The 23,323-nt window shown below is 37.0% G+C and overlaps 2 protein-coding genes and 1 long non-coding RNA gene across 4 annotated transcripts in view; all 3 read right to left on the minus strand.

Annotated features, from left to right (window-relative positions):
- LOC113106171 (plexin domain-containing protein 2-like) overlaps nucleotides 1–6,818 on the minus strand; it is a 46,083-nt gene extending 39,265 nt beyond the window's left edge. The window contains exon 1 of the mRNA XM_026267839.1: nucleotides 6,413–6,818. Within this exon, the coding sequence (XP_026123624.1) occupies nucleotides 6,413–6,515 (103 nt within the window). The 5' untranslated portion in view covers nucleotides 6,516–6,818. The remainder of the gene's footprint in view (nucleotides 1–6,412) is intronic.
- Nucleotides 6,819–9,032: 2,214 nt separating this feature from the next.
- On the minus strand, nucleotides 9,033–11,610 carry LOC113105307 (uncharacterized). 2 transcript variants are annotated; one of them, XR_003292341.1, is made up of 4 exons: nucleotides 11,569–11,610; nucleotides 10,644–10,797; nucleotides 9,417–9,509; nucleotides 9,033–9,304 (listed from the first exon to the last, which is right to left on the minus strand). It is a non-coding gene; the product is annotated as an uncharacterized LOC113105307 (long non-coding RNA). The 2 variants fall into 2 exon arrangements; XR_003292340.1 differs by lacking the exon at nucleotides 11,569–11,610 and having other exon boundaries at nucleotides 10,644–11,043.
- Nucleotides 11,611–12,940: 1,330 nt separating this feature from the next.
- The window catches only part of malrd1 (MAM and LDL receptor class A domain containing 1), a 36,727-nt gene continuing 26,344 nt past the window's right edge, over nucleotides 12,941–23,323 (minus strand). Inside the window, exons 22-33 of the mRNA XM_026267840.1 lie at nucleotides 22,157–22,285; nucleotides 21,919–22,071; nucleotides 20,706–20,863; nucleotides 19,974–20,175; nucleotides 19,612–19,890; nucleotides 19,394–19,519; nucleotides 17,736–17,802; nucleotides 15,896–16,005; nucleotides 15,715–15,808; nucleotides 15,572–15,632; nucleotides 14,850–14,933; nucleotides 12,941–14,428 (exon numbers count right to left, since the gene is read on the minus strand). Of these exons, the coding sequence (XP_026123625.1) occupies nucleotides 14,354–14,428; nucleotides 14,850–14,933; nucleotides 15,572–15,632; nucleotides 15,715–15,808; nucleotides 15,896–16,005; nucleotides 17,736–17,802; nucleotides 19,394–19,519; nucleotides 19,612–19,890; nucleotides 19,974–20,175; nucleotides 20,706–20,863; nucleotides 21,919–22,071; nucleotides 22,157–22,285 (1,538 nt within the window). The 3' untranslated portion in view covers nucleotides 12,941–14,353. The remainder of the gene's footprint in view (nucleotides 14,429–14,849; nucleotides 14,934–15,571; nucleotides 15,633–15,714; nucleotides 15,809–15,895; nucleotides 16,006–17,735; nucleotides 17,803–19,393; nucleotides 19,520–19,611; nucleotides 19,891–19,973; nucleotides 20,176–20,705; nucleotides 20,864–21,918; nucleotides 22,072–22,156; nucleotides 22,286–23,323) is intronic.

Raw genomic sequence — 23,323 nt, forward strand, 5'->3', positions numbered from 1 at the left:
CTACACACACACACACACACACACACAATTCCTGTGGGACACATTTACTACTTCTTGCTATTCCAATCTCTCTGCCTCATCACCCATTCCATCTCATTCACACTAGAGGCTCTGTTCTAAAGTCACTAGATGCTCTGCATTCACTACTTATGTTTGGGTCAGTGCACATGAACAGGTGCAAGAAATCCTTTTAAGTATCATGAGAGCAGATTATAGCATCTAGCCAGCCTCTGTTTTTTCAGGAAGTTAAAAAAGCACCCAGGCTACACGTTTAATGTGTAAATGCACAACTGAGGTTAATAGCAGACATAATCTGCTGTTAGGCGGCTATGTTTGAGAATAGTACATTGAATATGTTTGTGAAGACTAACAAACACTTCAGAGCGGTGTAATTAACTTTTGTTGATAGGTAATTAGCCAAGCTATGAAGAAAAGGACCTCATACCGAGCACCATTATTGCAGCCCTGGAGAGAAAGACAGAGAAAGAAGGAAAGAGATCCAGGCAAGAATTGAAAACAAAAGCACCGCTGGAAGCCTGAAAAGCATTGTGAGCATGTGAAACACACAAGAGCCTTAGAGCACAAAAGACAACTACTGGAAACCTCTGTGACTTTCACCAAGAAACTCTCTCTCTCTCTCTCTCTCTCTCTCTCCTCCCTCTCTCTTTCACAGCTGTATTCAGTGAGGTCGTGCAGTGCAATTTTTTTAACTGCGATTTAGTGGTGGAGGTGTACTTTTACCTTCCTCTTCTTTTGTGGCAAATGTAACTGAACAGCTTCATACCACTTTGAGCGTGACTGTTCATTTATAAAGTGTGATATTAGTTTTTGTTAATGGATCGGCAGATGCATAGTGGTGTGTCTGGGAACAACAGTCAGGCCCTGCAAGCATTCCTACCCAGAAGGACCCCCTCTATCCTTTTCTTCATAGCTCTATTCATGCTTTCTTAGGAACTCATTCAAGGAGAGATAAAGCCTGACTCAAGACATCCATTCACTTACCCGCCATGCTGAAAGAAGCAAAAGAAAACTGCAGAGCCTGCAATGTATGATCTCCCTAAGCATTCAGACCAGCTCATTCCAAAGGACTGTCTTGCCCAACATCTATTGTTTTTCATCTGTTTTCTCTGACTAATTCTTTTCCCATCATCTGACTATGTAGTGCTGCGCTCTTTCTTTTTGCATGATGTCTTTCTTTGCTTCTCTCCCACTCTCCTTCAAGGATCTTCCTACAAACGGCCTTCTCCCCCTACAGCAGTCACTTCTGAGAGACATGAAGGTCAGTGGAAGTTCCACTGGATGCCTCTGCAGAGCTCGTTTTTTTGTGTGCATGAGTTTGTGTGTGTGGGAGGCTGCTGCTTTTGGCATTATGATGGATGATGAACTTAGAACCAGGCTGTGTATTAGAAACAGGCTGTGCATCAGTGCTATGGTCAGTTAACTTGATGCCGACTTGATGCCAGGAGGCCTAATTCTGTCTGAACTGTGTGAGTGTGTGTGTGTGTGTGTGTGTGTGTGTGAGAGAGAGAGAGAGAGAGATTCATATCCAACTTAGTCAAGTTAAGGAAAATCAGGATAGAAAAATACCCAATGAGCTCACGCTGTCTTCCATCGTCTCGCTGTCCCATTTACGGTCACACCTAGAGGCTCCATTCAAACAGGCTCAGGGTTGTGAGAATGAAGCTTCAGACAGTCTTGTTAGGCAAAAGATTTACGGGAAAAGGAGAGAGATGGAAAATATGCAGGAATGATGTGCATCTCTAATGACGTCCAGATGGAGGATGGATCTGTTACTAGAGGACAACTCCAATAGTAAACACTTGGCATGGTATAATTCTCAATATATCCGTTTAAATTATCATTTCTTAGTTTATTCTTCAAGGCTGGAAGGAAAAAAAATAATAACAGGACGTTTCGAGAAAACATTTAAGTTCACACATTTTCACAGCCAGTACATGTCCAATACATAATCCAGACCAGAATCACTGAAGACCAAAACAAACGCACTTCTGGAAGTCTTTAGATAAGAATGACACACACTACTGGGAGCCCTTTTGCATACTATGAAATGACAAAGATGGAAGTTGAACCTGATATATACATAGTCACTCTAATCCTTTATAAATATCTGCCATATTCTTGACTTGCAAGAGATTAAGAGAATCAGAAGTGAACAAGAATATGGTTCCTGTAACATATCTGTACATTTCCGTGTGCATGTCTACACCATAAATAAATGTTTTGAATAGCATTTAATGTAAGGATTATTGTATCAAATTCGTACTTTGCTCCACTGAGTTTAGCAAGCAACTATTAATATTGTTGTATCGGTGGGGAGAGAAACACACCCAGCTCTTCACTCCTATTAATAAAGTCTTTTCACTGCAGATGGCCAGCATACTCTATAAATAATGCTTTATCTGGGCCATGAGCTGAGAGACTGCCATTTTATGTGTACAAGAGATGCACATCTCGACCACATGAAGAGATGAAGTTACCTGACTGCTCGTGTGAGCTGTGAACATTCAAGTAAGAGAAAAACAATTACAGGGTGCAAGCTGGCACAATCTAGAGATGCTCAGTGTGATGGGTTTGAGCTGCCAAGATGTAGTTTTCTATTGCTGCCAAGGTATAATGGATTGATAATCCAGGGCCAAAGACATCGCCCAAACTCTAAGGTGGTCTAAAGCCCTGGAGCAGCTCTGGATTCAATGTTCTGATAAGATATTATAGCTTTACATCACTCCCAAAGAGATTTCACGGTGAGCAGATGTGCAAGGCCAAGGACTATAAACAGTGAAAATTTGACCTGTGTAACTGGTAAAAATCTCCACAGGGTAAAGCTCTTCAATTTAACATACTGAGAGGTCCAATGCAAGAAACAAACATTCAGACTTCAGGGTTTAACTTTACTTGGATTGGGATCTGAACACAGTTGAAGGTTTTTTGTTTTGTTCAATACAATACAAAATGGCTTTCTTATTATTCACTAAAGCTCTCTAAAGAGAAAAAAAATTGTTATGGTAAAAAGTATAACCCTTCGGAAGAAATTGAGGGCAGAGAGAGAAAAGGAGAGGAGCCAAAGGGAGGGGGTGACAAAAAAAATCAGACTGAATACAAAGCTAAACCCAACCCATTGGATGAACTACTTAAGAACTGTGGGGGCCTCACATTCTCACCAGCTCTCCTTTTCTACATCTCTGCAGTTTCTGAGTCTGCTTTTCCTGAATCATCTATAGCAGACTGGTGATATACTCCTTTTAATAAATATGAATTGTAATTCATAAACCTTTCTTGTTGAGTAAAGTCTTTTTTCACTTTCTGCTTATTAAAGAACCAACAATAAGGCTTTGTTCCCTTTAAACCTCTGTATCTTAAATCAGTGTCAATCAATTTGTACATAACAAACATCTAGTATTAGAGGAAGAACTGAAAATGACTGTGTTTTTATCTACCAACTTAATTTGTGATTTGGTATTCAGAATTGTCTGAACATGTTTACCACTTGCTCAGTCTCAGGATCTGTATCTGCATGAGGCAGGAAAGTCATGATTATCACAATATCATATGTGAATCACCATCAAGTGGCTTATGTAATGCGTTAGAACCCTTGGCCTACTTTGTTGTTTACTCTATCACAAGAAATAAAAGATCAGCTATTATGCAAAAACACACACAACCATACTCAACGTTCGCATGTGAGAGACATATGCTGCAGTGTTTTTTGTTTTTGTTTTGTCCAAAACTCACATGCAGTTTCCATCCTGCCAATGCCAGTAAAGTAGGCTACAAACTAGGTCACAGAGTTCTGTTTGTTTCAGAATTTGGAATACTTTATAAAAAACAAGAACATCAAACCACCTCCTCAATGGTGCAACACCCTTTCCACAGCAGTTAGTTCCGGTTTGATTGGCCAAGCGGCCTGAGTGCTGATTTGTGCATCACTTGGAAATCCCCTACTTCCAAGTTGGGCATTCAATGTTTTGACATATCACAAGCTGGAAACATATTGCAAATCAATAATAAAATGTATTTATTTTTTCATTTTATTTGCATTTCTTATTTAAGTATGGTATCTAACAACAAATATTATTTTGCATAAAGCAAACCACGAAAGGTGAGTGATTAATGTCGGCATTAAACTGAAATCGTGATAGTCTTTTATCGCTTACTGTTATGTTTATCTGAGTGAAATGGCTTCTCAAACTAGAAAAATGTATGGCAGGGCTTTCTTTTATCCATTGGGAAATGACTGGATCATTGGATTTTCGTCATTTGGTAATTGCTGCGATCTGATGTGAGTTACAGTTTTCTAGAGGGAAGGATTATTGTCCAGCACTCACAACGGCATATTAAACACTCCAATATTCCATAAAAAAACAAGAATCGTCAATTTGGATTTCATTTGCTGTCTTAAAGTTAACTTGTAAAAGGCACCTGAATGTTATTAAAAATAAAGTAAAATATTATTAAAGTAATCCATTCCCAAAGATATCTCCAAAATAGTGTTTTCATGACTTTCAAAAAGAGGAAAAAACTGAGAGATTGATAACAAAATAATAAAAGTATATACATGTTTTATATGTATCAGAATTGCGCTGATGATGACCACTGAAACATGTCATCATAGTCAAGAGTTCACTGCTTGCAGCACGGTTACTCTTACAAAGTTGAGTTTAGTTAGAATTTAATGATCAAATTTGCTGCCGCTGCAATGTTCAGTGTTTGAGCTGCTCAATGACAGACCAAATTTTTTAGCTGCATACGGAAAGAATTTTGTTCACAAATTTACTAGCCCTCAGGCCACCAGAGATGTAGGTGTTTTTTTTAAATGAGTGATATTTTAAGGGTCTTATGAAGTTAAACTATGAAGTTATTACATATAATCCATAGCCTCAGGCAAACGGTCCAGAGTGATGTCCGGTTTGCAAAAGAAACGGTTCTTTGTATTGAACTAGATGAACCAAGTTTACCAAATCGGACTGAACCAATGTGGCAAACTAATAAAGACTAGTTTATTAATGTTACATGCATTAGACATCTACAACATCCATGTTTCACATCATTATTGGGTGCTTTAATAATTGCCCCTACGTCAGTACATGAACTGGTGAATCAGTTATTTAAACCAGAAACATAATGTCCAAAAGAACCATTTTGCACAAAATAATCAGACTTCCACATTTGCCTGAAGCTGTGGAATATAGGTAATAATATTGTAAATAATCCAGTTTACTGCACAGACCATTCGTTTCGCTTCATAAGATTTCAATTGTCAGGGGCCAGGGTTATTCATTTTGTGTTCCTTGATATGCTTTTTTTTTTTTTTTTTTGTAATTCTCAAAAACTTATATATACAGTTTCAGCAAAAAAAAAAAAAAAAAAATGATTTACTGCTCCGTTGAAGAAAAAAAGTCAGAAGGCCTGGAGGTGAGTAAACTCACCCGCTTTCATTTTTGGGAGAACTATTCCTTTTGAGTGGTATCTCATCTGCTATATTATGCTGTTATTCTGAAAATCGTGCTGATATTCAGAACTGCAGCTTTCGTACTCTTGCGAAAACGGTCAAATAGTATCTCTACACGAGAAAGAGAACCAGACAGACAGACAAAGGCAGGTTATAATTCGGACACAATGAGCTCAAGTCGGATGGGTCGAAACATAGCAACACTTAGGAATTTATGACTCGAGAAAGAGTCAATGAATCCAGTTTACTTTCCTCTTAAAATGTGCACATGGCGAATAACAGTTTGAGTACAGTCTGTTGAAGCCTCCTGTGTCTCACGTTAAATAACCTTGCGCAGTGTGAAACGACACAGCAGAAGGCGATTAGAAACCCAATAGCTGCTCCAGTGATGAACAGGTTACTGTATGTGCTTCAGGGCAAAGTCGACGAAAACAACCCTGCTCCACATAAAAGAAGCTGAAGGTAGCCTACAAGATTTCCCCACTCATATTCTTTCTGCAAGAAGCGATAATACGTTCACATAGCTACCGCTTGAAAACAGCTGCTGATAAACATAGCCTCTGGCATACATACAGCACAGCAAAACCACACGCTCAACCCATATGAGCTTATTCGTTGCATTATAATAAACAATTCAGCATTAATATGAATAGGCTATTAATACGAATAGAAAATCTCAAAGTTCCCATGAGTGAGAAATAGAAGAATAGTCTATGCAGAGACTTGTCAGCTTGCCTTCAGATGAGATGGAATAAAGGTAGCCTATATCAACTTTTTATGAAAATGCATTCAGTATTTCCATTTTAGCCTGCAAGCCATATAGGTGTACATGACGAATAGACATAGGCTTAGGTCATGGTGTGAATCCCTGATTTTTCACATCCCTATAGCCAAAACAAACTCCTGTCATCAATGCAGTGTATACTGGAGTCCACGAGCACTCACCTTCCGCCGTTAATTCTCCTGTGGTGATCTGGAAAACACTTCCCAAAGCGTGTAAAACTAGAACAATTCCCACAAACACACTGAGCGTGCTTGAACCCGCCATATCAGATATCTACTGAGGCAGAAGTCCTCAGTTTCTTTTGCTCTGTCGTTGCCAAAGATGTAAAATAAAGACAAACAGCGTGTGGTCAGTCGCTGAGCGTTCCGCGCCCGCTGCTGTGCTGCGACTATTGGAGGACTCGCGCTCCCGATAACGACGCGTTTCCTTCAGACTCCAGACCCAAACTAATCCTAGCAGAGTTCGAGATAGTCTAAAAGACAGCCCAGTCCAGCTCGCCTCTTATCCATGCATTCACCACAAAACCAGGAGGTGTAGATGGCGTCACAGACGCACCACCAATAGTGTCCTGACTCCTGAATCTGACTTGCTTGGGGGCTTCTCAGTCATGAAGGTGATTCGGCATTAGTGCCACTGTTTTCATGAAAACACCGTTCACTGATTCATAAAACAAAACATGTCACACGTTTTTAAAACAGCAACAGTTCCACAATTCACAAGAGATTATTAAAATTATGAAGACAAACAAACTTTTTTTTTCTCATTATATTATCAAAATAATTAATCAACACTATCACGCACACCCAGAAAACCACCTGTCTATAGCACTTCATATAGACGATACATATAAGAAAATACATTTGTTTATATTTTAATATAAATATATCCAAGTGTATTATCAATTTGTATTAGCCTACATAAATATAACAAAGCACTAAACATGCTATTAGAGAAAGAAGATAATTAAAAAATAATTGTCCACAATTGTGTTGTCCACATCGTCAGACATTTATGATCAGGCCTACGTTTAAAATTCAGGAAATAATTAAACAGTATACAGTAAATGTAAAAAAAAATTTCCTAACAAATATTTGAGACCTCTGACCATGTTGAAAGAAAAAAGAAAAAAGAAATAAAATAGGTCAAACTGACAACTGCACAACTGAAATGCTGATATTTTCCCACCAAAATAAATAAACACAAAACGGAATGTATCAGTTTTCTACAGTCTGCTTTGACCCTTGTGTCAGAAACAAGTAATTCACATGATTTAGCATATTACAAAATTATATCATATAAGCATTACATTTACAGATCGCAACTGGTCATGTTGAATCGCTCTCAGTACTGATTGTCCTTGATGCTAGTATAGTAAATTCGATAAAGATTGCCTCTGCTGTCTCCTGAGAGCCCAGAGGCAAAACAGGCAATGTCGGGGGTGAACGGGGGGATCATTAATGTTTGGGAATGGCACTGGCAGGCTTTTCCACACTGTCTGCCAAGCAGAGTCCCTCTAGAGGACTGAAAGGCAGTGAGCTGTGGTTGAGCGCTAACCACCTCCCTCTGCTCCTTCAGATCAGAACAAGCAGCCTAGCAAAAACATTTAAGGATGAAGCATGCTAAAGCCGCCCCATTAGCATTCCAATTTAAACACCCTAGTGTTGCACCAAGACCCAAAATACGTAGAAATGCTGACTGAAAACCTTGGTTTCAAATCTGAGGAACTTGATTTATTGTGCTCATGTTTATGACAGCTTTCCTTTGATAGGGATTTGCAAGGTACTGTATAATGTATTTAACTGTAAGCCAGTTGCCCTTTGTCTATAATTTCTTTGAAGTCCTCAAGTAAGTGTAAACTAAATATGTAAGTGTAAAAGTCTTCACACATGCTATATTGATATACACAAAGTAAGAAGTCACTGCAGATGTTAATTAGAACTGTTTGTGTGAAAATCAAAACAGATTATATCAAGAGAGTGAAAAGAGACAGAGAAACTATACATTTGGTACAATATAAAAAAATGAATCTGTGCTCCTGTAGATTTAATAAAAGTGAAATATATAACTCAAACTAAAAATTTAATTCTGTTAAACATTATGTGAGTCAATCAAAAATGATGCAGATTAGCAGTTTTTACATTCCCTGCCAGAATGCTTCCCATTCTTCCTCTTCCCATCATGCACTTGGACTCGAGTCATTGATAGTTGCATTGTTTGACAATCTTCTTGTATTTTTCTGACAGAAAACTTATGATTAACTATGAATTTAAAACCTAAATTGATCATCATGAACTCAATCATGTTGTACAACTTGATTTCTTCTCAAAGAAATCAAAAAAAAAAAAAATAAATAAAAAAAGTTCCCCATTTAATTTGACATAACCTCCCTTTGGGGACATTTAGGTCTAAGACTTGAGTAATAGTTAATCTGAATTAATATAAATAATTTGAAAAAGTCTATGCTATTTCTTCTACTCTGCCACACTGTAAAAAAAAATATGCCTCTCCAACATAAAAATTTCTAGTGACCCGTTGCACCTAAAATTTTTAGTTGGCCCAATTTAAGTTGCTGAAACCAACTTTTTTGTGTTGTGCTGACTACCCCTGCATGTAGACGGAACTTGAAATAGAACGTTGTGTCAATTAAATATTTTCTGTTGACTAAACATAGCTTGTTGGGCCAGCAAGCAGACTCAAATTGAAATAAAATGTTGTATTAAATATTTAATCTTGGTCAAAATACTCTATTTTTCATTATTTCAAATAAATTACACACTGTGCTTTGATAAAGAAGATTTTATGTATTTATTTAAATACATATGAACTTGCCTGTTAGGCTCAAGTAAAATATTACACAAGTATTCAACCAGTGCCAAAACAAGCATCATGAGGGCATTTGTGAAGTCTCCCAGATTGTCCATGACAGCTTCCTCCTCCAGTACTACAGCCACATCGACCACTGTGGGATATGGTCCTGAGTTGGTAGAACTGTCAGTCACTTCCAGGATCCCCATTTTCATGGCCTTTGTGTGTGGCCCCAGTGCCTCAGTATCCTGTGAAACAAAATAAATTATTTTTAGTGTCAGACTGAAAGCATAATGTCTTATGCAATCACTACTGCATCACAAACAGTAAGACCATAATAAAGATATTCAAATTAATTACCTTAATAGTCTTTGAAATTGAAGCTGGCTCTCTCAAGTACAGTGGAAGACCACGAAGAACAGAAGACCTTCTATAAGTAGTTAGATCTGTGGTCTGCCAAAAAGACCATCAATAAGACATTATTAAGTCACTTAATTAACAAAGGGGTTACACATATACTCTACCAAAAGTTTAGGATCACCTACTCTTTTCACCATTGGGCATCATTTCAACTTCATGAAATAGTTACCTGAAATACATTAAGATTACAATCTGCGGGGGATAATCAGCTAACAAATGCAGCAAGTCCGCAGTCCCTTAAAGAGATACTCCACTGAAAAATGAAAGTTCTGTCATCATATACTCACCCTCATGTTGTTTCAAACCTTTATGAATTTCTTTCTTCTGCTGAACAGAAAGGAAGATATTTAGAAGAATGTCAGTGGGGTATCCCTTTAAGACTGTTGGAATAACATTCCCAGAGTCTACTTAGGTTAGATACTGAGAGTGGTTTTCTAACAGTCCTAAAATAGATCTCAAACATGCTGTGTGCTCGTTGGCTGTTTTTTGTTCAGTCATATTGACCAAAAGTGCGTCAGGTGACTTTCATGAGGCTGATCAAGATTAACCAATGGTGAAATTAGTCAATTTTGCACAGTATGTAGGTGCTGGTCAAACTGAGCTATATGATAGGAGAAAAACAGCTTAATACTACACCAAAATATTTCTCTCTAATGCATACATGTTGATCTCAAGGTCATAAACAGGGAAGTTGACTGCTTTGCCTATTTTGTTATCCATACCAATTGAAACAATAAATTAGCACCATAATCAAAATCTCACCGAGTTTCCATGTACACTCCATGTAAATAAGATAAAGTAAACAATACATGTGACATCCCACAAGCAAAAAAATAAGCCATCATCTCTGAACGCCATTTATGGCATACATTATATTATGTATTTGCGGGATTTGTACTTGTATTGTAGATCATCAACATCAAGTATACATGGAACATTTTTGACAAATTCTGATCATATGATGTAATTCTATTGCTCACATAATACGCATTGGATAAATGTCACAAGACAAAGTATCAACTCAACTGCCAGAGACCTTGAAATTAAAATGTTGAGTTTTTGTGGAGCAGTGAGCTGTTGGCAGTTTCTTCTCTTACACAGGTATCAGAAAATTATGTTACACTGTTTAACACTGTTATATTTTATACAAAGAAATGATTAACATACCTGGGCATCCAGTTGTTCCAGAAGTTCATCCAAGTTGTTTCACCTTCCCTGTCTTGCTTTGGCTCTGTACATCTTTAGCAACCCCTGGGTGTGATTGTCCAGCGCTGTCAGGAATGGCTAACTTCACGGTTACCCCAATACGGTAGATGCAAACCTGTGGGTAATGAAAGATTCAGAAGCAAACAATTAAAAGCAAAGCAAATTATTTCCTAGCCTAAATTATCAGTCACTCTGTGATAGCAAAAGCATAAGTTGTCAATACTAACTGTCTGTTACAGTCAATTATCAAATATATAATAAGCCAAAATGCAAATGGAATTTGAAAATATTGACCATTAAAAATATTAAACGGAAACATGTTGGCAAACTGATAACGTTAAACAACTTACAAATCTGATAACATTAGCAGCTATTCATTTGCGTGTTAGCACAAATTTTTATTTATTTATTTATTTATTTTTATCGGACTGAAATGTTATTTCGTTATTGCAAAAGGAAGCTTTGTGCAAAGTACTAGCTGCTAACATGAAGGCACACATGCTTTGAATGCCAACTAACTGTTAGAACTAACGTTAGCCTAAATTATCAGTCGCTCTGTATAGCAAAAGCACAAGTTGTCAAGACTAGCTGTCTGTTACAGTCAATTATCATACATATCATAAGCCAAAATGTAAATGGAATTTGAAAATATTGACCATTAAAAATATTAAACGGGAACATGTCATGCTTAACCGTTAGGGTCGACTTTAAATCACATGCCAGTTGGAAAGGAATGCTAAGCTTTATGTGTTAAACATGTTATTTTCCAGCACTGCTAATCACTGTAGGTACTCACAATAAAGCTATTTTAAACTTTGTTGATAGACAATCGATATATTCTTAACCTAAATTTGCTCATTATTAACTTGCAGCACAAAGTACTCACCAGTGCGATGTCGTGACTCGTGGTGGGGGAAACTCCAGCCTGAGCCTGCTGCCTGCACCTGGTAGAACTCCTTTGCGCATGCTCAGACGATTGACGCTGTTCCCTCTTGCTCGGCCAACATAATATTTTTTGTGCAACGTTAAAAGTTCTCTCAACACAATTATTTATTTTCTCTTGATGAACATTTTGTAGTACTTTCATGGAAATCATGCTATCATTGACCAAACATATTTTTCTTTTTTAACACAACCATTATGTTGAGCCAACATGTATTTCCTCATTTGTACAACTTTTTGCATCAGTCATTTTTTACAGTGCAGTAAACTTCTTTATTAACACAAATCAGCATTATAATGCATTATAAAATTAACAATCATATTCAAGTTTCATTAAATTTTGTCACAGGACATGGTTGTGGTGAAAGCGCACAATGAAGGAGTAAACGTAGTCTTTAATTATAACTTCAAAACAAAGGTCAGGAGATTTCATAAGCATCAACACACATATTCAACTTAACCAGGGATGGGGAAAGTTGATCCTGGAGGGCCACAGTCCTGCAGAGTTTAACTCCAACCCTGAAAAATAAAAATCTACCTGTATCCTGAAGACCTTAATTAGCTTGTTCAGGTGTGTTTGATTAGGGTTAGAGCTAAACTCTGCAGGGACACCAGCCCTCCAGGATCAACGTTCCCCATCCCAGCACTAAATGAACATCAATCTGAGAAAAGGAACACAGAGGAACACAGGGTTTAAAATACTGAACCAAATGAGGGACTAATGAGTAAATTAACAAGGAACAGGTGATTAAGTAATAATGAGAACAGGAACCAAACCAAATAAATAAAGAATAAATAACTACACGTGACACATTTAGATACAGTTATAAGAAAACTACTTTTTTTCTGGTGCTTGTCTATCAATTTCTGAGGCTCTGAAGAACTGAAAGAGATGGAGAGATACAGAAAGACATTAAAATGAAAGTGCAGAATTGATGAATGGACTATATGCATTTTTTTTTCTTTCCCCGCTGGGATTCAGTTGAACAATAATGCACAATAATGAAAGTCCTCTCTGCAAATATGAGCATGTAAATGTATGCGTGATGAATATTATACTGTCTCTTTCTATTAGTTTTTACACCTCAGCAATAACACTTAAATTTGGCAAAACATTTTCACTGTCTTCAAGGAAATTTAATTTGCTGTCTCGCACACTGTTAATGGAAAGATCCCAGCTTTCTGCGTACATAGCAGGGTACGGAGGTCCCTGTCTGAAAAATGAGATGTTTCATTACGAACATGATTTTTTTAAAAAGAAGAAAAAAAAAAAGAAAACAAGACAAATAAATCAACAGGAATATCTGTAGGTTTAAAGAATTTTATAAGGAGGACAAAACCTGTTCTAAGCAAAATCAGAACACTAAAACATTTTGTAGACTGTAAATGATTTGCTGTCTATGTTAGCTGACAGTAAAAATGTGTAATAGTGTGTAAAAGCCTGAATTCAGATCCTTGTGTATTTCTTGAGACATATCCAGAGAAAACACAATGTGTTTATTGATGTTCATGTAATGCGGAGCACATTTCAGAAATCCAATTTGTATGTTCTTAATGAATACATATTTCTAAAATATCTTTGACAAGTGTATATTACAGTCTGAGCAAAGACACATTTCCTTGATAATTTATCTAGAAGCGAACACTCTTATAAAATCATCATGTTTCATTTCATTTTTTTTTTTTTTTTCATTTTTGTGCTAAGACAAAGCATTTGTTTTGACTTCTGACAAATGAGAACCAGTAACAAAAGGACAAAGAATGCAGGATTACAGAGAGTTTGTAATCTCTAAACATTTCATATTTCACCAGAGTTTATCATTGTACATTTACAGCTTTTGTTACAGAACTCAGGTACAAAGGAAAATGTCCTTTTCCCTCAAACACTAGCACTGCACAGTTAACTACTTCACTTGTCTTTGTGCATGTTTTGGTATCGTTACAGCTTTCAGTTTTATCATCTGTCAAAATGTGGTCTGCTTGAATCCAAAAGGAGACCAAATGGTGATTTTAAAGTAATGAAAATACAATACTCTCGAAACCACAGAGATCTGGAAGGAGTGCCGGCTATGAAAACAAAACAATCTCTGAGACGGCACCCAGACTCCATATTAGATTTGATCAACCTTCCCAGATTAATGTTACATTGTGGTCATCCTAAATATTTAATTTAATTAGATTAAAGCTATGATTTTCAAAAAAAAAAAAAAACTTTATTTCCTGAAAGACACTGTTTGGTATTTTCAATGAAACAAAAAGATAATGTTCAAAAACTGCCTTACAAATGATAGGAATTAACGTTAAAAAGTCATAAAACTGAACATGAACATTCACCGGCAATTAGATACTATTAATTGAGCTGTTAAACATACAAAGGCATCTGTCAGCATAGCCCCTCGTGTTAAAACAGGCACTGACATAAAGTGTTGGCACTTGTAAAATAAGAAAGAAGGAAGTTTAATTTCAGTGCCTCGGAGAGATTTCATAACATATGGAATGTGTTACATGTCACAGATTATTATAAGAAACTTTAGTTTAACTGCTTCATTTTGCTTAATTGGATCTTGTTTGTGCTCACACTTTTTCCTCCTACCAGTTTGTGTTAAAAAAAAAAAAGCCCTCTAAACCTTAAGCAAGTACAGTCATGCTGTCGGGAGGCTCAAATGAAGTGGAAAGTGCTCTAAATCTATAGGGACGTGACAGCCAGTGTTTGCGTGTCTGTGTATTCTTCAAGCTTCAGAACTGTTTGAGCACTTGTAGAGTGGATTGGAGAAAGACAGCTTGCTTTCCTTTGAGCTGGAGACCTGAATAACACAAACAAGCAAAGACGGGCCTAGATGAACCAATGAAAACCATGAGTCTTCTTATAGTCAGTCCATTTATACAGAGCCATTCTGGAACACTCGAGTGGCCAGCAACTGCATCCTATTATTATGATGAGACATTATGATCGACCTTTCTTCCATTATGATTTGTCCATATTTATTCTGGTACTTTATTTTCATTTATTGCTAAAGCAGGAGATTAATTTATTACTTGGGTCCTCTGGTCCCAAGCCTCAATCAAATTTTTGCATGTAAAAGCTATAATGTGATGAGTGCAAATCAATAAAACAGTCCACTGAGTGTATTGTACATCACCAGTATGTTTTTTTTTTAATTAAAAGTGTTTTTGGGGTGGAACTGAATGGTCACTTTGCTAATTATGACAGCCAGACTTTCATACCTTTGGATCCTCTCTCCATGGGTAAACACTGATGTTTAGTCGAGGATGGACAGGCCATCTGGGTCTAATGTCAAGAGAGGACACCTGAAACCAGAATTACACAGTAATCCTATTTAATAAAATGACATCTATGGGAACAAACATAACTGTAATGCTTTAACATATCATCTTTCCAAAGCTCATGGTCAAATTACATTAGTCTGATACAATTCTGAAAATCAATAATTGTTTTCGAAACACTATGGTTCCTACTGCATTGCATTTTAGATTCAGCTCACCGACATGAATGCATAACTTAGCAAAATGTGGAGAAATCTCAGTTAGCCATTAAAATATGCCAGACTTCACTGCACAGTAGAGTGAAAATGACTGTGTGCCGCATGCAAAACACAGCTAGTTTAGCACCGAGCGCTTAAAGTACACGTACACCAACACGAACACACAAACGTAAGCTTGCGGGTCAATATTTCCTATCAGCAGTGTGACAGAGCTCTCTCTCACACCTGCAGGGCAGTTCAAATTACTAAATAACACTGTTCGCTCAAAAGTGGAAAAAAGGTAGCAAGTGGGAAAAAAAAGAAATAGAGTGGGACGAAAAAAAAGAGAGTCTAGGGAATGTATTAGAGAGATGCAACATGGCAGGGAAAATGAAGGACTCTATTAAAAAACAAACAAATGAAATGACTGCATAATGATCAACTTATTTGAAGTATATGACTGACCTTTTTCTGCAAGTCAGAGGATGAGCAATCCAACTCTTCATTATCGATAAGACTGGAGTCTCTGTGCAGTCAAGAACAATGTTGTCAATACCCATACATTGTATAGACACTTTCCAAGTTCATTTGAATGTGAATGGACTTACTTTAGTGGATTTCTCCTTTGAAATAACAAGAACAGAATGACTCCAGTTGCGATGACCACCAGGATCAATGCCACACTTAATCCAACACTGACAGCTGCAGAGTTCACAATTAAACACACATATTATTGCTTATCAAGCTCATTTATATTAAAATTATTGCATGTGCATATGCAGTACTCACCAATCCAATGACCTAGTTTACTATCTGGTATCACAGCTGTTGTGGACGTGGTCGTTTGAAAAGGTTTTTCTTTTATATGGCAACGATTACCAGTCCACTGTGATGGACAACTAGAGAAAGACACATTAGAAATAGCACACATTAACTTTGAATGGCAGAGATAATTCATAAGGGAATGCTGGCTCCTCAACTGTCCAAAAGAGAAATAAATAAATAAGTGCATGAGCATTTGCCTGGAGACGTCCACATGAGCTTAATTTCAGCAACAGCTTTCCCTTGGCTCCTGTAATGAGAAAAAGACACGCATTCTCTCTTTGTCCCTTCTTTTCTCTTACATTCTCCTTGTGTTTTCGTTTCCTTTTCTTGCCTGCGGGGAAGATCTTGTCTCATAAAGAATGTCCTTAAGCTATTCTGCAATCAGCCTCGTGCACACACAGATACACTAGTGTCTATGAACATGAGACATAAGTCATTCTCATAATTTATTAGCGATGACATACACCGTTTCAAAGAGAAAGACAAGGAGAGAGAAAACATTTGAGGCTTTGGGGGGTTAATTCAAATGGAGAAAGATTGTGTTTCTTGGCACAACCGAACAGTAATTACAGAAAGCCTGCTTTGGCAGTTCGCTGAAAAGTACATGTTTAAACCGAGAGTCAGGGTGCTGATACTCTTTGTAAAGTTCACACACATTTCAATGTGATATTCGGCTGGCACTGTAGGATAGCATGAATAATTCAGTGCAAAGATCTCCAACAGGTTCTTGTCACTTGCTTGACCATGACCGACAGGTGAAGGTGGAGATTTTTTTCCCCAGGTAAAACTGAAAGGAGGCTTTAGGTCAGACTTTAAGCATGCACATTTTTTCTAACCCAACAAAAATCATAATCCATTTGCATTCCATAACAGACACATACTTTGCATTAAACTGTATTAGGAGTCCAAGAGAAGTGAACAGTAAGAGAAAGCCTCTTTAGTTGCTTTAAATGCATAGCTTATGTTATACAGATGATTGCTCTATTCCTTTTAAAGGGGTCATCGGATGGCCATTTTCCACAAGTTGATATGATTCTTTAGGGTCTTAATGAAAAGTCTGTAACTAAGTTTGATTACAATTGGTAGTGGTAATGGTTGTGTTTTTTCCCTGTCAAAAACAACTCTTTTCAGAGTATGCAGTTTTGTAGCGTTTTCCTTTAAATGTTAATGAGCTCTGCTGACCCCGCCCCTCTCTTCCGAGGCTGCTCTCTTAGGGACTGTTTACTTTAGCCGGGTTCATCTTGAAACTTGCTAATTAGCACATTATTAGGAAAGGAGATTTGCAAATATTCATTAAAAAACCTTACACTTACTTCTTCTCTAGGTGAAGTTGGATCATGAATGATTCGCATGAACATAGACACATTAATGAAGATTGGGGGCGCATTCTCTTTAGAAACAATCTATGTTTTGCCAACAACAGAATACCTCAATCACTTTCATTCTTGTCTACATCTGCTCCGGCGTGAAACAATGGCAGACTGATGATAGCTCACTCAGGGCAGGTCTAAGGTAAGATTGCCAGTCTAGTCTGTGCTGAAACGCTACTGTCAATCAAGGGGGGCCTGTCTGCATCTGAGATTGACTCGATATGAGAAAGGGGTAAAGATTTTAGTTGATTAACAAAAACACTGGGTGGATTTTTATCATATAGGGTGGTTGTGTACACATACTACACAAACATTTAAGTTCAAACAACTTGTAAGCGCATGTAGCATCCGATGGCCCTTTTAAAAGAGTCAGTATTTGATTATTAATATTTTGGGATTCAATTAGAGTGTAATATTATGCATGGTAAACTCACATGCACACTGGTCCATTTTCCTTTACTAAACACCTCCCTCCATGGAGACAGTACCCAACTGGACACTCTAAAAATAAAACACATCCACATATAATAATGACTTATGATAAATTCATCATCATAACTGAATGATAAATTACCTAATTTCACATCATTAATTAACACAGATCAAGTGATACTTTCATAGTGGTTAAAGTTATGGGCTGGCACCAAAAGGGTGCAGGTTCAAGCTCAGTTAGGGGCAATCCTTAACAAGAGAGTTACAGAGAGTTCCCATTAATGACGTGTCCTTGACCGAGGCTCTTCACCCCTACATTGCTCCTGGGCCACAGCTCCTTTAATCTGAAGATTGAAGGGATATTCCCCTGAAGAAACTGCCCACTTAATGAGAAGTAATATATTATGCAACTCCTAAAAAGTCACTTTACTTTGATGGACTTTGTTGTTAATACATTTTGAAGTTATAATTTAACCTTTCATTTAGGGAATAAAGTCAGAGAAGTATGTACTGATCTTGTCTTCTTCTATTCCGTTCTCCTCATCCTCTCTCACATTGTCTGATAAACAATCATTGGTGGTATAAGAAATCATTTAATCATTTTTCGACCCTTAAAAACACTCCTAAATTAAAATCCCAGATTTTTAAATTTTTTAATAAAACAATATAACATAACGTTCAAATGTTTGGGGTCAGTATGATTTTTTTATTTTTTATTTTTACAATTAAATTGATCAAAAGAGACAGTAAAGCACAGCTGTTTTTAAACATATGATGTTTCTTGAGCAAAAAATCTGCAAATTACAGAAATACCTTATTATGTAAAATATATTAAAATAGATGAGTTATTTTAAATGGTAATATTTCACAGCATTACTCCTCTTACTGTAATGTTCACTTCATACTTTTGAATGGTGGTATATACTTACCACCTTTGGTTGTTTGTATTTATAACAATGCAATAAATTGACAGTTGTAAAAAAATTGTAAATCATATAAGAAAGGGAAATACAAGTTAAAAGGCGTCAAATAACAATAGAGTTGCATTCCAGTGGATGATGTACAGTAGGACGTAGGCATAGTGTAAGATCCGGTGAAAATATGCTAATCTCGCAAGAACCAAGTTTAGTTTACAACAAAGGAAAACCAGTCTCCTATTGACTCATATCAAAATCCTCCAACATTTTTCTTTACAAATCATTGTTTTGTACTTCTTATTCTTGACCAATGCTTTGTTTTGCTCTCTCCTCTGCACTTTCATTTTTCGTCACTTCTCACTGGAGCTTACGCTTCACCTTCATCAAACATCATCCACTTTAATGACACTCGCTTATGTCAGTTAGCAAAAACTAAAGATTACAGTTCATAAAGTTTTAAATATAGATATTTCGCTTACACAAATGCATCACTTTGCTTCAGAAGGCCTTTATTATCCCCCCAGAGCTGTGCAGAGCAATTTTTATGATGGATGGATGCACTTTTTGGGACTTCAAAATCTCAACCCCCATTCACCACCATTATAAAGTTTGGAAGAGCCAGGACATTTTTTAATACAACTCTGACTGTATTCATTACAGCAGCAAAATAGTAATAAAAAAATAAAAACATGAATGGACCCCTTTAAATAAGAAAGTGAGATGAACAAATGTGTTTGTTTTACCATAGCAGCTGGACTCATCAGGGTTAAAAGGAGGGCAGTCAACAATATCATCACATCGACTGTGATATGATACACAGTCTGCTGTCGCCTCACACACTAGTTCTCCATCATCACATATCTTAACAGCTTCAGAAACAGAGACAGAAAATTTGATCTGTTCATTTTACAGCTATGATGTTCTACGATTTATATGTAACAGATTTGTGCTTGGGTCTTACGGCATCCATATTCGTCTTCTCCATCTGGGCAGTCTAGAACCGTATCGCAGCGCAGCAGAGCTGGAATACAGCTGTTGTTCATGCAGTGGTATTCTCCCGTCTCACACCCTGTTTGAGGAGGTATAGTGCCAGGAACCACACTCACACACATCTCCTCATCCGAGCTGTCCAGACAGTCCACCTCACCATCACAGTGCCAGCTCAGTGGTATACACTCAAACAGATACAAACACTTGAAGTGCTCCTCGTGGCATGTTTGTGGGATGGCGGTAACAGGACCTGAACATTTACAGAGATGAAATAGTAAACCCATTTTCAATTCAGGAAGAGACAAGAATCTAAAGCAATCAGTAGTTCTGTACCTCCAACGAGACATTGTCTAGTAAAAGAGATGTCATCCACAGCAATGTCAGTCCACTGGTCTGCTCCCACTTCTGCTTGAACAATCACTCTGAAGGGTGATGCATTTGATAAGATCACATTAGCATAATACCATCTGTCTCCATGGTTTCCGCAGGTTGCCCACATTAGCAGAGGTGTTCCACTGTGGCCCATGGTATACACCTGCAATATAGTGCCCACAATTCATTACGCAGTCTTCAAAAGGTGCTTTAAAGCTCAGTGTTTTCAATATAAAATAAAGGCAGAAATTTCATTGAACTCCAGCAGAGTTGGCTCCAAAAACTTTAAAGCTTATTTTTCATTACTCATTTTATGAATCATAATACAAGCCCATCTTTTCATGGAATAAGACCAGAGGGGGAAATCTACTTCATGACTGATATGTAGCAGGCTACAGTGCTTCAAGATGCTCATCTTTGTGAGTAAAATACTGCCACATAATGCAAAGGGAAGCTTCAAAGGTGCAAGAGGTGAATATAGACTGCAGCTCCAAGTTTTTTTGGAATGTTACAAAAAGTTTTTTTAAAGTTTTTTTTAAAAACAGATTTTTCACAATATTAAGTTTTCACTGTATGTTTCATAACATAAAAAAAATTCAGACTCCAAACTTTTGAATGGTATGGTAAAAACCTATGTAAAAGATGTTATTTGTGTATATTTCAAAATGTATTTGTATTAAAGTCTTATCACACCTTCAGTGTACCCATGTGACGTGAGCCATACATGTGGAACCAAAATCGGAGATGACATATACCGACACTCGCAGGAAACTCCAGCTGGCTTATGAATCTGGCGATATCTCCTTCTCTCTGAGCACTGGAGTTCACATACAGATACCCACCTCCTCCTTCTGAAAGAGTAAACCAAATGTCACCTACAGTACACCACATTTAATATTTACTTTAGCAAAGAGGCCAGTTAAAACGGTTAAACATGTAAATTAAATAAAAAATAAATGAACATTGACTTAAGATTTACAAACCCCCATAACAATTACCATGGAGTTTAAGAAATTAAAATGTTCACAAGCATAAAAAACCTACAACATAAAATCTGTAACATGCATTAACAAAAAAGATGGGGTGAATTTTCATTTTGCATAGACTTCAACCACTACACTGCTACAAATATTAGAAACAATTTCTTATCTTGTTAAAAATGAGATTATAGTATTATGATAGAGATTGTAACAACAAATACTATAATAGATTTCATTGCATAACTCCTCCACGGCTTTACTCGAAAGACACTGTGTAGCAATTTTCTTGACTTTTTCTCTGGTATAAAAAAATCAATAGTAGTTCAGTAAATCGATCACCTTTTAGAGGGCAGACTCATTTTCACAATTAAAATAATGTACGCTTAACACTTTTACTGAGAGACTCTGATCTTTTTGCAGAACCGGACAAAATATATGAGGGGCAGAAATCCAGATCTTAATTACACCCATTGATGAAGTAGCTAGAAAGTGGCTTTTTGTGATGCATTTTTCTGACCTTCAACCCTCTGGTTTTTAAATCACGCAATGATTCATTAGATGATTCAGACGACTGGCTCATATTCATGGGATTCTTGTACAAAAATTACTATTTCATCCACATATATTTACATGAAATAGAAAGGTTTAGTCTTATAATATGTAGCTTGTTTGGATTCAGAATCAGGTGTTATCAAGCTGTCTGTTTCACTATTTAAGGGGACTAAGAAGATCCACTGTCCATGCAATACACTCTGTGTTATCCACAGGGACTGTCAAATCTCAGCCAATCAGAAAGACACACTCATTATGACATCATGATAACATTTAGTTTTTAGTAATGTAGATTTTAATATGTGTGTGGTTACTAGTCATATTTGTATTAGCCAGGTGACTGAAGGTTATTGTGAAGTTTAGGTTTTACTAACCGAGGCTGTGGTCAGCTGATGGGCCTGTCCCATTATGCATTCTGCCATAGCCTAAATCCCAATCAAAGTCATCGTAAGGATCCTGAGACAGATGGCAGGTCTCTTGCCAAAGGCCACTGGGCATATCAAAATTACAAGCTCCTGGAACATGCACTAACAGACCACATGAACAGGTGAGATATTACCTCCATAAATATTGTATTAATAGCAATTTTGTATTTACATTGTATGTACTTACAACAGTCAATCTCATCAGACTCATCGGAACAGTCAGCTTTACCATCACACTCCAAATGAAACTCAATACAGTCTCCATTATTACACACAAAATCTGTTACAGCGGGGCATGATCCAGGATGCACAGCTCCTGAAATACAAGGACACTTTTCAGTCTTACTGATCTGAAACAGCATCATTTAAAAGATACAGCGGGTAAAAGAAGTACTGAACACGTCAACATTTTTCTTAGTAAATATATTTTTAAAGGTGCTGTTGAGTTTAAATTTTCATCAGATGTCGGTATCAACCCAAGTAATCCATACATACAAAGAAAACAAAACAAATAACTTCAAAAAATAAGTCGTGCGTAATAGAATGGAATGACACAGAGAAAAAGTATTGAACACATGAAGAAAGGTAGGTGCAGAAATCTACAAGCTGAAGTCTGTCAGTAACTAGAACGCAACCCTGCCCCTCGTCAGTGGGAATTAATATTAGCTGGTTCAGTTCCAACACCTACAGTTCCAGGAGGATGAAGATAAACAAGGGTAGACACTGATCCAAAATACAGCCAAGAAAACTCTCAACTGGTTGAAGAAAAATAAAATAAAGCTGCTAGAATGAGTCCTGCCAATCAACTACCTTAAATAAAAAAAAAAATAATAATAACATAGAAAATATGAACTAAAGATCAGAGTTCATAGAAGAGGCCCAAAGAACCTTTAGGATTTGAAGACTGTGTAGATGAAGGGGCCAAAATCTCACCTGAGCAAAGAATGCGACTAGTTTCTGCATACAGGAGGCACCTCGAAGCTGTCATTACCAAGCTTTTTAGTAAGAATATATTCAAATTCATTAAACGCAACATGACAGCAAAGTAATATCATTCATGCCAAACTATGTCCTGTTTAATTCTCCAAAACTTTGAGTTATTATACCATGGAGCGAAAAGTCTTTATCTAAGAACAGAAATTCTTTCCAAAGCACATATCCCCACAAAGAAATAGGTTGTAAAAAAATGGATTTCATTTCTCTGCTCCTCTTCACGGTTTGATAGAGCTCATTTATTTACACTGTATCACTGATCCAAGTTATATGGGCTTTTATATTACACACAGCTGCGAGTTCTGTAACTGTAGTTTAGTTTAATTATTTATTGGTCTGGTAAAACTTGCTGTACATTTCA

The sequence above is a fragment of the Carassius auratus genome, chromosome 7 (assembly GCF_003368295.1).
Source record: "Carassius auratus strain Wakin chromosome 7, ASM336829v1, whole genome shotgun sequence".
NCBI classification, from domain to species: domain Eukaryota; kingdom Metazoa; phylum Chordata; class Actinopteri; order Cypriniformes; family Cyprinidae; genus Carassius; species Carassius auratus.